The 13,726-nt window shown below is 36.0% G+C and overlaps 1 protein-coding gene across 2 annotated transcripts in view; it reads right to left on the reverse strand.

Annotated features, from left to right (window-relative positions):
- Nucleotides 1-13,726, reverse strand: part of SPOCK3 (SPARC (osteonectin), cwcv and kazal like domains proteoglycan 3) — a 171,380-nt gene that overhangs the window by 93,054 nt on the left and 64,600 nt on the right. For both annotated transcript variants that reach the window (XM_039551262.1, XM_039551261.1), the window contains one exon: nucleotides 3,145-3,259. In XM_039551262.1, the coding sequence (XP_039407196.1) occupies nucleotides 3,145-3,227 (83 nt within the window). In that variant the 5' untranslated portion in view covers nucleotides 3,228-3,259. The remainder of the gene's footprint in view (nucleotides 1-3,144; nucleotides 3,260-13,726) is intronic.

Below are 13,726 nucleotides of genomic sequence, written 5' to 3' on the forward strand. Positions count from 1 at the left end.
ACACTTATTTCACCTTTTTGTCAAATGCTATTCAGTCTTTCCAGGACAGTACATAAAGGAAGCTCTTGTCTCTGGGTGCTGTGGCCCCGCAGGAACGTGCTAGAAGAGGACTTGCCATCTTGGCAGTCTGCCAGAGAAGGAAATGAGCCTTGAGAGGAGACTATGATCTCAGCTGCCATGGAAACTGAGGAAATAGCAAAACCATAGGCTTGCCTGACCCACAACTCCATGAAAAGGACAGTGAGATGCAGTAGCTGGTTTTGAAACCATTCAAAGGCAAGCATATTGCAGCAAGATCACAGTGCTGAGATCTCCAAGCTAACAGAAATTTTAATACTTCCGAAAGCACAGGTAGAATCATCACTAAAGTGTGCTGTCATGTTAATTAATCCTGTTGGGATCTTGTCATATCATGTCACTACCAGCCTTGCAGGTGGCTGGGATATCCATCTATGCTTCACTGTGTGGTACTGAAGGGCCCTCAGTAACCCAAGCAATCTCCAAACAGTTTGGATATTCTACTGTACGGAGAACACCTGGAACAGCACAGACTGAATAACAATGTCTATGCCTATGTCTTTTTTTCGGCAAGTTAATTTCTTACAAACCACAAAAGAAATTATTAAATTGATTCCTCCATTTGATGCAATTATCAGCCTTCACTGGTTAGCAACCTCTCTGTTTATGTTATTACCTAAAAATTATAACATAATTTATAAACAGAAATTTATGAGCTAGGTAAAAGGGCTGCTTGGGAATGCTGCTTCTAATAATAGAGAATTCAACCATAAATCAGAGCATTTCAACTTGATGACACTACTGAAAAAAATGTTCAGCTGTAACTGTATTTCATGCCTCTTTCCCTTGGTAGCCCAAAGGTACCCTTAAACTTTTTATTTATCTTGGAAGTATGCAAAGTCTCCCCCTGACAGTCTCTTGAGGATTGTCTTTGCCACTGTATCAATTCACATACTTAAAACTACTTTTCCTGTGCAAGAGTCTTGGGAAAATCTGTGGAAAATCTATGGATCTATACAGCAAATATATCCAAATTAAAATCTGTGGGCAAGTTCTTTATGAAGAGCTCCCAGTAATTCATGAAAAAGATCGCAACTATTTTTTCAGAAAACATCCCCAACTGCCTTGCCTAATTATTCATTATTATTCAATCCTGGAAGAACACCACATGTGCACACACACAAACTAAGCAAAAAGGAAAGATTATGTGGATGAAATTTTGTATATATTTATTCTCAACAGATTACACACAAATGATACATTAGAAATGGATACTGGTAGATAGGTTATATTATCAACCGTTAAATTATGCTTTCCCATCTAATTTTTACCAAGACTCATACAGAGTGGACTAGTCCTTTGGGAACTCTGAGAAACAGATGGCCCTATTGATAATAAGTATGCAAATTGTAGGTACAAGTGAAGGAACAACATGCTGGGCGAAGAAAATCAATGGTAGTAAAGAGACCCAGCAGACACGACTGCTTGTGTTCATGATACTCATACTTTTATCCCACCATGTTACAGAAAGGTCAGAAACTGCATGAAGAAAAACCTTTTCAGAAAGAAAGCAGAAAGCAAATGATTTCTCCTTGTATGTGGTAATCTGGGGGAACAGGGAGGTCTAAGCTTGGGAAAACCCTGTCCTGGCTCAGCACAGGTAGGTAGAAAATTGCTTCATCTACTTTAGAAGACTAGATTTACAGTGCTTTTAACAATCACAAAGTTGCTGCCATTCCAAAGTTTCCAATTATCAATTGCACTATAATCAGCTAAGTTTTGCCTTTTAAAATATTATCTTTGTAAAACAGTACCAAGGACTGTGGGAGGAATAGTACACAGATGAAGGCTGATGTCAAAAAGTTTCTTAATTCAACAAGAGCATGCATACTCATCTAATCTAAAAGAATTTTCAGTCATCACCTACTGCAAGTATTCTTAACTTGGAGATACCATTTTTTCCACTGTTTTCCATGACATGTAATACCTCTTAGAAATTTTAAATTATTATGTTGTCTCTTCACAGTTAACACTCATACATTCCTGACACTTCACGTGCAATTGAAATTAGACTACCTAGCTTTGCCTGATAATTCTTGCACCTTATATAGTACCTTATCAAACTAAAATGTCGAGTTCTACACTGAGATTGTTTAATATAAACAGAGTAACTCTACAAATACTGTGGAGTTTTTTTGTTAATTAAGTGCAGCTGCAGATCAAGAACAGTTTAAACTTTTCCTTTCACTATGTACTATCTTGCTTGTTTGAAAAGCTCCAGATGGATGTATTTAACATAACTAGAAGAACATTCCTTATGTCATTCATAAAATTGTACTTGAAATGATCCTCTTCCAACACACAAGGAAGTCTTACTTTCCTCAGCTCTTTTCATCCCCTACTGAGCAAAGCACTTTAACAGACACTTATTTAAATCAATTTATTGAAATTTAGCCATTCTACTGTGACCTGTTTCCCACAGTGAAGTGCAAAATAAAGAACAATCTCAAGTCAAAAATGCAATTTGACTCCATCTTCTTGCCACGCAACAGTCATGATCCAACCACGTGTATAGTTCAGGTCCTACATACTCATATTTCTGCCTCAGAAAAAGCCACAAAAATACATGAATTTATCATATATTTTCTCCTTACATTTAACCAGTCCAGAACACAAAGAAAATCAGAATGAACAGAAGAAGAGAAAAAGAAAGGGGAAAAACCCCACCAATCTCAAACAACTTACACTGTATCAGGCTTTATCTACACTTTAACAAGCAGTTTTGAGTTCTCCAGCTTCATATAAGAAGTGATGATGTCAAAGTAATGTACAGCAGTAGGATACTATCACAATAATTTTATTCATTTGGTACTGGCACAGTGAGTATTTCCCTCAATGTATTTGCACCAGCAGCTTGCGACATTTAAATATGTATACCTTCTAGTTCAAAAAAAAGAAATAGTACACATTATAATCAAATTATGCATATATAACGACTTCTAAAATCCACTTCTACTCTGCTCATATGTTGTTAAGTAACTAAACAAATTATAATGGATTTATGGTCTACAAGTCAGTCATGAACACTACAGAAATGTCTATAGGATTAACTTTTGAAGTATTTACCTGTGCGTAAGCCTTCGGTGGCTAATGCAAACAGCAGTTTGTTGATCCTGTGCAACACAGACTTTATGGCGACTACATTTCATCTTCAAACATGGATCCTTAGCCGGATCTAAAGCTGAAAATAGTTTTAGAAAGTTGTTAACAGTTATCTAGAATACGAAATTAAGGCAAGAAACACCACACATAAAAGCCACCCAGCATGTGGAGGGGGTCGGCCTGCTGCTTTTGGTCCAGTGCTGGACTGAAAGGAACCAGGAAAAAATACAGCTCTTGTGTAGGTAAGAAAGTACTCCCTGCTACACTCTTTACAATTGCCACCCTCTGGCTGTAATCCCCAAATAATGGCATTTCCACCTTGAAAGCAGTTTCCTTAAGTGTTTACCAAGACACAAACAGGTTCTTCCTACTCAATATTAAGTGGTGACCAGTGACACTGAATTTACTGAGCAATTATTACTCAGATGAGATTTTAGTAAAAGTAAACTAAAACATGCAGGTGAATGATTTGTCTGACTCCATCTTTAAACATAAATTCTACCTCCTCCTAGGCTTCTGTTTCTGCTCTGTGGTTTGTTTCTTGTTTTGGTTTGGTTTTTAGCTGGTCCTTTAGTCATTATCCATACTTATTTCTGAAGTACAATTCCAACTACAAAGAGTGATTTCTGGCTATAATACTGGAAGAGCCAAACAATGCACTTTGTTGCTTACTACGAAATTTGCATTTTTCTGGAGTAGTTATGCATACATGGCTATAATATAACAAAGCATCTGCCAATTTAATCTCTCACAACAATCAGCTTCTCCCTTCTCTGATCTCCATGGTGTCCTTTCAGGTAGTCTTAAGCATTCTAAAACTGATTTTTTTACCCCTATTGGTATCCTTTTTTTAATCAAGAAAGCAATGAACAACTGGAATTCAGTTTTCCTGTGTACTTGTTCACATTAGCATATTACTGTCCAGTATTCAGTTGTATTTCAGAAATGCTCTTTTCCCATTTCTTGCATGTGCTTATAAAATATCACAGAATCAAAGAATATTCTGAGTTGGAAGGGACCCACAAGGATCATCAAGTCCAAGTCTTGGCCCTGCACAGGACATTCCCAACAATGACACCATGTGCCTGAGAGCATACACTTCTATATATATTTTCTGAAAGAAAATTTATGTTTCTTCTGTTCTTCACAATCAAAAGTAATCTTTTAACTATATCTCTGTTTGACCTGACAGATGATATTAACCAAAGCCTGCTAACCATACATGTACCCAGAAAACAAGAACCAAGGTGATCATTAGCTGCAATTGTGATGTATGATGTTGTAGTGCTAAGTGTGATTAAATATAGTCTGAGCAGTGACTTTGTCAGTCACTTTTTCTTAATATATTCAGCTGTGCAAAACAAATACGTCATATTATCATCAAAGTAGAAAAGTGATGGAATCATTACTATAATAATAATTCCATACAGACAGAAAAGAAGTACTTTGTTAATTGCAGCAAAGACATATGAAAAGATGTATTCTTCTTCCACACATTTTTAATTCTACAGCAAACTAGCCATTAAACTACCACAAGTAATCCAGAATAAATCCGATCAGAACAACTCTATGGAAATGGGAAGCAAATGCTGCAAAAAAAAAAAAAAAAAAAAAAAGACTGAACTAAGTTAAGAGAGTTGGAGTCAAAATTAAGGAGAGTACACCCTTCTCCAATTTCCTTTAGATTTCAGATTCCATTTCAAATACTTTCTCTGCTTAAAGTCAAGCAGAATGCAATGCCAGTCCCTAGTAAGCATGAAAAAATAATCATTTAAGGTACTGGTCCAAGTACCACTTCCCAGAATGTTCCCTGATGGAGACACTGCAGTAGCAATACTGGAACACGGCCTATTTTCAGATAATTCTTTTTTAAAATGGAATATGTTAATGGAATAAATAAACATAAGTAAGAGAAATCTGGAATCATAATAAGGATGCTGAGTTCAGTATCAAGTAGAAAACAGGTTTCAGGAAAAGGATGAATAGGGGAGATCATGTAACCATTCCCACTGAAATGGTTACTTCATTTCTAAACTTCTTGGGACTCCGAAGGTGTATTTTGACACTTCCATCAAATTTAGCTAGCCATAAAATATGCTTTTGGCAAAATGTTACATTTTGGCAAAATGTTACAGGCAGAACTCTGCTTTACAAGCAAGAGATAGTAATTTCCCATTTTGTCTTGATGACAACATGAAGATGGGTATCAAACGGAAACCAGGACACACCATCAGTTCTTACAGATCCAAAGTAATCTTTTGGTATTTGCTGACTCAGTGGTTAAAACACCCTGTATGTAACCTTTGATCACCTCAGGTGAGGTATATACTCAGTATAAAGCAAGGATGGCTATGGGACTGTGTATGGGCTACAATCTATGCAAGGTCAGCAGAGCCATGGGTGCCAAAACCACAAGACAATTTTTATATTTAAAAGCGTGTTCAACACTCACGGTCTTGCCATTCCCACTAACTCACATTATCACTCCATCACCTGCTGAACTTTTTCTCTGTCAGCTATGAGCTCCCTTTTTCCTCACCTTACATGTGACACATGGACTCTTTTCCCAGTGTTTTTTTGTGAAATTTTCTTAGTTACTGAACCAGTTTTACTTATGTAGAAGTCAGAGAAGAATGTATATCCTGGGAAACATTTTTTTTTTAAACAGCAAGGGACAGACAAGATAATAACTGAAACAAAAATGCACGGTTTTGGACTGTGAAAAAGTTAGCTAACCTGAAGGGTCAATGTCTGCCTGGACTAACAACATGACAGAGGAACAAGAAAGAACACAAAAAGAAATGTTGCTAGAAACTGTGAAAACCATTCTAAGTCTTCCTCTTCTTTTTCTTTGAATATCAGATGCTCTAGTCAACCCTGTACTATAAAGTACATAGCATCCACATCAGACCGCATTAGTGATTTTGCCAGCTTTGAAAGGACTAAAAAAATTAGATATTTACAAAAGTATGGAAATGCCTTTTTAAAAAAGCCTGGTTTATTTGATACTTGGAACTGACAAATGGACAATTTTCATGAGAAATAAAAGCTAAACCACAAGAAAAACATTTTTCAAAAATGGGGTCTGAAGTTCGTTGTGCTGGGGAAGAACTGAACTCCCCTTACAATGCACAGACATAACTGATTACATGTCTGGTCTACAAGGAGTCATCCTAAATATCTTAAACTTAGTTATTATGAAAATGCATACATTTATTCCAGGAAAAGTACCATAGATTTCCTCTAAGCATGTAACTCATTTCAAGAAATACATGGCACTAAGTCTTTACTTCCTCACTGCATCTTCTAGCCATCCCTAACAAAACATTCCTGGCATTCTCTCATCTCACTCAGAGTATACAGAGTTGCACAGACAACACCACGTGTCTTTCCATTTCTGCTAAAATAAGTAGCTTTCAAACAGTACAATGTTCACGCCAAAAATCATCCCAAGAGTCAAAATCCCCCAGTGGGACCGAGGTATTCCTCACAGCTATTGTCTTCAACATGAAACAGGTATCAATCCAAGTTTTTATCCAATTAACATTTACTAAAATATCATCATATTTATGAAAAGTAGAGGCCTTTTTCCCCCCATAATTGAAGTGAAAACATTAATTGTACAGCACAATTACACTGCTATTGAAAACAAGTGAAGGTTTGCACTGTGGTGAGGAGACTCTAGATGTAAGAGATATATTTATGTAAGTCTTATCAGAAATCATCTCTTCATTATGGTAACAGCTGACTTCCTAGACTGTCACATACAGCCAGTTTCTAAAGACGCAGGTCTGATCTTAGCTTTAACAACTTGATAATGTTCAGCTTTACACAGCTCCTAATATTCAGGAAAGTGCACTTGCTATAGGTTATTTGTCTACATGCCTACTATACATTTGTCCATATACTGGGCTACAATACCATGAAATGTCAAATTTCAACAAGCAGAAAAATATCACTGTCACAAAAAGCATTTCAAAAGTACAAAATACTTTTTAACATCTACTATTTCTCTAAGAACTTACATTGTAAAAGAAAAGTTGCTCTCCTGAAAAATTACAAAACACAATTAGGAGCTTCTGGTGACTTTTATAGATTACTATGGATTTGTTCTTCTCACATACTAAGGAAGCAATTAATATTCAAAAACTTTATTCACTTATTACTAATGGATCTCTTTATTTATAGTTCAAATTTGGAAAAGCAATTAAGAAAAGCTTCCCATCATCCCTTCTGTAAGTTAATTTACAGCTAGTGCTCCCAAAAACTGACATTAGTCAGAACATCATTTTTATAGAGAATGTAATAGGAAATAAAGACTGGCAAGCCGTAACATAGGAATACTCTGAACAGGAACACTGTGACAGAAACCATAGTAAATTATCATTATTCCACAATCTTTTGAGTGTATTCTAACATGTTCCTTACTTTCCACTCCCAGTAAAATGAAAGGTGAAAAAAGGTTAAGGACGGCTTTCAGACATATAGTCTATTTTGTTCCTCCAGAGTTCTGACTCATTTCTCATGGGCAAAAGAAGCAACTAAGTATTTTATTTCCACTTACCAAAACTTCAGCTACACTTTGTGCATCCCATGAGTCATTTAGTTCCTCTACTTTAAAAGGCAACACTTGACTTCTCTGCCTACAAAGTTTTCATATTTGACAATGGAGGGAGGAAAAAACCCTTAAATTATCTGAAAGTTTTAACCAAAATATTAATAACCAGGTCAAATGACTGGGTTATAACCCAAGGCAGACAGAGCTGTAGAAGGGAATGACTCATAATGCCCCCTTTGATTAACCACACAATTCCTGAAGGCATCTAAAGACCATCAGTATATTTTCTCCATTTTAAAAGATGACAATTTCTCACCTACTGTAGCAGGATTTCTCACTAAAAAGTGTTGTGGGTCTAGACAATTGCAGAACCCCAGCATCACAGCTTCCAGTAACAGTAGGGAGGAGAGCAAGGCAGAGCACATAAACACTCAGTTGCTCTTGTCAGCTAACACAGAACCCAGATAAATGTTTAATTAAAATTAATAGTGGTAATGGTTATCTTTTGCCTAAACTGTACAGTGATCAGCATTCAAAATTTGCATGTGCACATCCAGACCCTCCTCAGTCACAGATGGCTTGAATCCACACTGCTGTGGACTCATAACAAGAAAACCCCATCTTACTATGCAACATATCTACTGAGAATAAACACCTTTTAACTTCAACAGGAAAATGAATCACTGTGCAGCTAACAATCTGAAATTTATAAATAAAAATGAGAGAATAAACAAGAAATAACCTACCTCAGTAACTTGATGGGGATGTTCTGAAAAAGAAGAATCTCATATTTTTGTTTCTTTTCCCAGGGACTGTATTTGCCATGTAAGATTTACTATATAGCATAAAAAGTAGAATGGGTAACTACAGCTGGATGTTCACAAGAGGAATCTTCCTGAACACTAGTTCCATCTGGACACATGAATTTACAACTTCAGTAAGAAGACTAGAGTGCAGGTTTTTCTGTAGGTGGCCAAAAAAGTAATTAAAAGTTGAGATTCAAATCCCTGAACATCATTGGTTGTCTAGTCTGATTTCTAACTTGTGAGCAAGTGCTTCAATAATTAAGGTGGCTGTGTGTACAGAGGTAGCTTCTACCCAAGAAATTCTACTCTCACAAGTGCTCAGAAGTCTCCATACAGATGACTCAGGGACAATTGTGTAAAGTCTCTTTATCAGGCTTCTGTAAAAAAGCACCACTGTTCCTAATGTTCTGTATTACCTCACTCTGGCACATTAGCACCAAATCTCTAGCTGCCCTGCAATGGTTGTAGTTACACTACACAAAAGTTCTGATAAACCAACAAGCATCTAATACCAAGTTATAACCATCTGACACAAAGTACTGCATATTTCCTTTTTGCTCACTGCTGCAATTAAAGTTTTTCTAAAAAGGACATAAAAATGCTGTTATACTGATTCATAACATGGTACCTGGTATTCTAAGTACTGATAATGTAAGTTAAAATAAATGCTAATAAAATCAAATTACATCTGCCAATCTCTGTTCTTCCTCTGGAACAAACCCACTAAAGCTTGATCTCTTTTTCAAGATTTCAAATACTTCACTCATTCTTTCTCCACTCCCTTTAAAACAATCATCTTCATTGAGCCACACTTTTTGTGCAGTGACTAAATTGTAAGAAATTCTCCCCCTCACAAATATCTGTGATCCCTGCTTCAAAAACATGCCTGTTATTTTGTGCTTTCTCTTTCAGCTATTCCTTGAAAGTTTACAAGAGAACAAGTTACCCACAGCTCAGAAAGAGATGTAAATGAGAAACTCCACATAATCAGAGTGAAATGCCCCCCCTTATCAGGATCTGTGACAATTCAGAAATTATCCTATTTATTTAAATTGCCAAAGAACATAGTTATTTTGAGCTCAGACTTGTGTAGGCAGCAACAAAATTAAGACAATTACATTGAGTTTCTTCTATATATAGTAAGAAACTCTCAAATATTCTGCAAAGATATCCAAACCTACTAAGGCAAGTAGAAATTCAAGTGCATACTTCACTGGCATCCTTTTTATGTTTTCAGCAGTTTTTATGGTTTCAGCTTTAGTGAAGCACTTTTGTCTTTTATTTTTAAATCAAAATGTTCACTTTCTTGATTTGGCAGAAAAGAAGTAACACCTTAAGACTACTTCAACATTCACAATAGTGATATATCACTAGCAAACTGTTAAGCATTATATTAACCTTTCCGAAATACACTAAATTGTAATTTAGAGATATGCTGGCTGTGTCAGAACTGACTTCTAGGCTCTTCAAACTGGGCAAGGAGGCCAAAGAAACATTTCCAGACATGTAAGAGCAGAAATGCATATTCCTGAAAATTCTCCCACCTATTATCTCACATGCCAAGATGATTATTCTTGGAAAACAGCATGCTATAAGATACCAGCGCTGGTGAAGCTGCACCCCAAATCCCATATTCAGTTTTGAGCCCCTCTCTACAAGAAAGACATTGAGGCACTGGAGCATGTCCAGAGAAGGGCAACAGAGCTGGGGAAGGGTCTGGAGCACAAATCTGATGAGGAATATCTGAGGGAGCTGGGGTTGTTTAGCCTGGAGAAAAGGAGCTTAGGGGAGACCTTATAACCCTCTACAACTCCCTGAAAGGAGACTGTACTGAGGTGGGAGCTAGTCTTTTCTCCCAGCTAACAAGTGATAGGACAAAAAGGAAATGGCCTCAAGTTGTACCAGGGAAGTTTTATACTGGACAGTAGAAAAATTTTTTTTCCCTGAATGGGTTGCCAAGCATTGGAAAAGGCTTCCCAGGGAAGCAGTTGAGCTACTGTCCCTGGAGGTTAGTTAAAAGATCTGTAGGTGTAGCACTCAGCAACATGGTTTAGTGGTGGGCTTGGAAGTGCTGGGTTAAGGTTGGAATCAATCATTTTAGAGGTCTTATCCAACCTTAAGGATTCTATTTTTGTCTCTTTGAGAACTCTAATTTCTGTATTTCATTATGTATTCTTCAGTTACAGAGGGAATTTAAATCATAATTTCATTTTACTGTAATCAACTTCAGGTTTTAAATTTTGTAAACCAACTAAACCAGAATCCAGTAGACTATTTGTATGAAGTATCTAATACATCAGAAATATAAATATATTTTGAAGAAGTCTGGAATAACAAAAAGGACCAGGAAATGTACTTTTGGTAAAACTGAATGATAACCTCCACATAAAATACATTCTGTAAACAGTACGCCTTAACATTCTTTATATTTGTAATTTTACTGATTAACAGGGTTTTATAAACAAGTTAAACAGGTCAAAAAGACAACTTTTAATATTTCAAGTTTCATTCTGTTATTCAAGTAAAACTATGTACAGCCTTTTTTTTTTCTTCTTTACTGTCTTTGCTTATTGTTTGGTTCTTTTAAAGGGATTTATTAAACTATTTCCCTCACCATTAAAAAGTAATGTAATTTCTAATTTCATATTCTTAATACCTACCTCTATTAGCTGTTTTACATGCCTTCTTATTTAATTTCTTTGGCAAACATAAGGAAATTAGGCCTTTAAGTGAGCCTGTAAAGAAAAAGCAGTCCTAGTACACATTAAAATATTTTCAAGTATGCAGCCCTCAGGGACTTGACCATTACCTGGGATATCCCAGCACAGTACAGAAAAGCTGGACTTCTAAAGCAAGAGATTTGCAGGACTAAATTTTAGCAGGTTTGTAACTGCAGAGAAACAGTTCCACACACCATTTGCTCAGCACACTGCCAGCTCTGGAAGCTCTGGTGCTGTACCTCCGGCCAGTCATCGTCACCCTGCACCGCATTTCCACTTTTCTGTCATAATTATTTGTGGGACTGAGCAGCCACCTGAATCCAGGATTCAGCCATGTTAAAAACACACAAAAAGCCCACTTTTTACTTTATCTTATAATAATCCACAATATGGTGAGACTCTAGACCTAACATCAGGACATAAAGCAAAGGCGTCAGAGAGCAAGAATAAGGGCTTAGACTGCAACTGAAGGCAAGCAGAACCCCTTATTATGGGCTAAGTGTAGCCTCAAAAATCCTTTCTACAGCCTCTTTTAAAAATAGCTATCAAATTTAGAATCCATTTGATGATCCCACAGAAATAAATACTGAAACAATTTTTAAGCCATAACTAGAGAAGCAGATGTGCATTATCCAGTGAACCTGAGTCAGGAGCCAAGTCTGTGAATTGTATAGGGCCAGGCACTTTTGTGGTGTTACCACAGTAGATGAATTTATAAAAGAGAAATCATAAAAAAATCATTTAAACACAGCATCAGATAATTAAGAAAAAGCACCAATTAAGAGTTCCTCAGACATCTACAAGAGATCTTCCCAGGCAAGGGCTAGCTGAAAGTATCAAAAAGCAGTGGGAATCTCTTTACCATAGGATTTAGTGTACTTCAATAGTGAGCAGGATTCCTAAACATATCTAAATACCTGAAAGGGGAAATTGTTCACCAGATTAAACAGTTTAGTCTTAATAGTAAATAAGCACAAAATATTTTTAAAAGCTTTTCAGTTCTGCTCTTTTTGAAATTTATAGTGTTCTCCTATAAAGACAGTTTTATTTCTTTATCTGAGACATTTTAAAGTGCTATGTGATACATTTTAACTGCAAAGCACTGCAACTTATCTTGGAAATGATGGATATATATTTCTAGTTTAAAAACATCAGTAGTTCTGCTACAAAAACTAGATCATGAGAGAACATATCAAATGCAGCGAAGTTAAATGTACACGGCTCTTTTCAATCTTCAACTAATGGATCTTCATTTAACTCCCTTATGACTTCCCAGGGCTTGCAAATGAGTGAATCAAATTATTTTATTGAATATGACTGTAAATTATTTCAGTTCACAGTACAGAAATGTATTTGCAAATTACAGAGATGTGTTTGCATATATTTGGATATCCTTAGTTACCCAAATTATTACAGAACTAGGTAGCTGAAATACAAAGAGCTAAAAGGCAAACATTAATATGAGTGAAACAGTTTCAAAGTCTGATTTTGTTGTACAGCAGTATCTACAGTATTCCTGCTGTAAACAGACATCTAATACAACCTGATACTACAAAAGCCAAAAATAATTCAATGGAATGGTCTACAAGTATAAATACATCTACAAACCAACTATACCTTCAGGGCGTTCAACCTCCACAGAAATGTCATTCTGCATTTTTGCAATTGCATTAATATACTCCACTTTTCCTCCAAGGTATTTCTACTGAGCAAAGGAAAACATCCTTTCCACTTTAAAAAATTATACCAGTGTCCTTGTGTATGCGATTTCATTCAATAGTGACACCCTTCAAGCTCTCCTACCATCTGTAGTCTAAAAATAAAATGTATCAGAAGTATCCTGTATATTTTCTTCTGATGTAAAAGTGGTGTATAGAGAAAATGTGTCACAAAATATTGTGCGTGTATGGGGAGGTTAATCTGAGTAAGAATTGATAAAACATAAATTAAAGCTACTAAGGTAGTCAACTTGGAATAGTCCTAAACACAAAACATCCTACTTGCTTATTTCTAAAACCACTGAAAGAGCAAAACCTGCCTTTTAGCAGTAATTACATATGATAGTAGAACACTCAGATTTATTCCAACAATAATACCTGCCCCACATAATTGTTTATTAACAAATTACATTGCGATATTTATAGAAATACATAAACATTTAGGGGTGTATACACATATACACACACATATAAAACATAGTCAAAACATCTAAATATGTTTTTCTATCTTATAAGGATACAAGCAAATGAGGTCAGTGGGAACAAGTTCTTTTTTTTGGACAAATGTCAGATGTTACTTTAAGAAATGGTGCTGGTGGAATGCAATGCAAATCATAGTATTTTTCCATCTTTTAAAATAGATTTTGCAGCCCAGGAATAAATACCATTATACATTTTCATGTAAGGGCTACCCTCCTAGAATGGTGGGACATATATTTCCATATAGCCACTCTTATTAATACA

Source organism: Corvus cornix, chromosome 4, assembly GCF_000738735.6.
Source record: "Corvus cornix cornix isolate S_Up_H32 chromosome 4, ASM73873v5, whole genome shotgun sequence".
In the NCBI taxonomy this organism is placed as follows: Eukaryota; Metazoa; Chordata; class Aves; order Passeriformes; family Corvidae; genus Corvus; species Corvus cornix.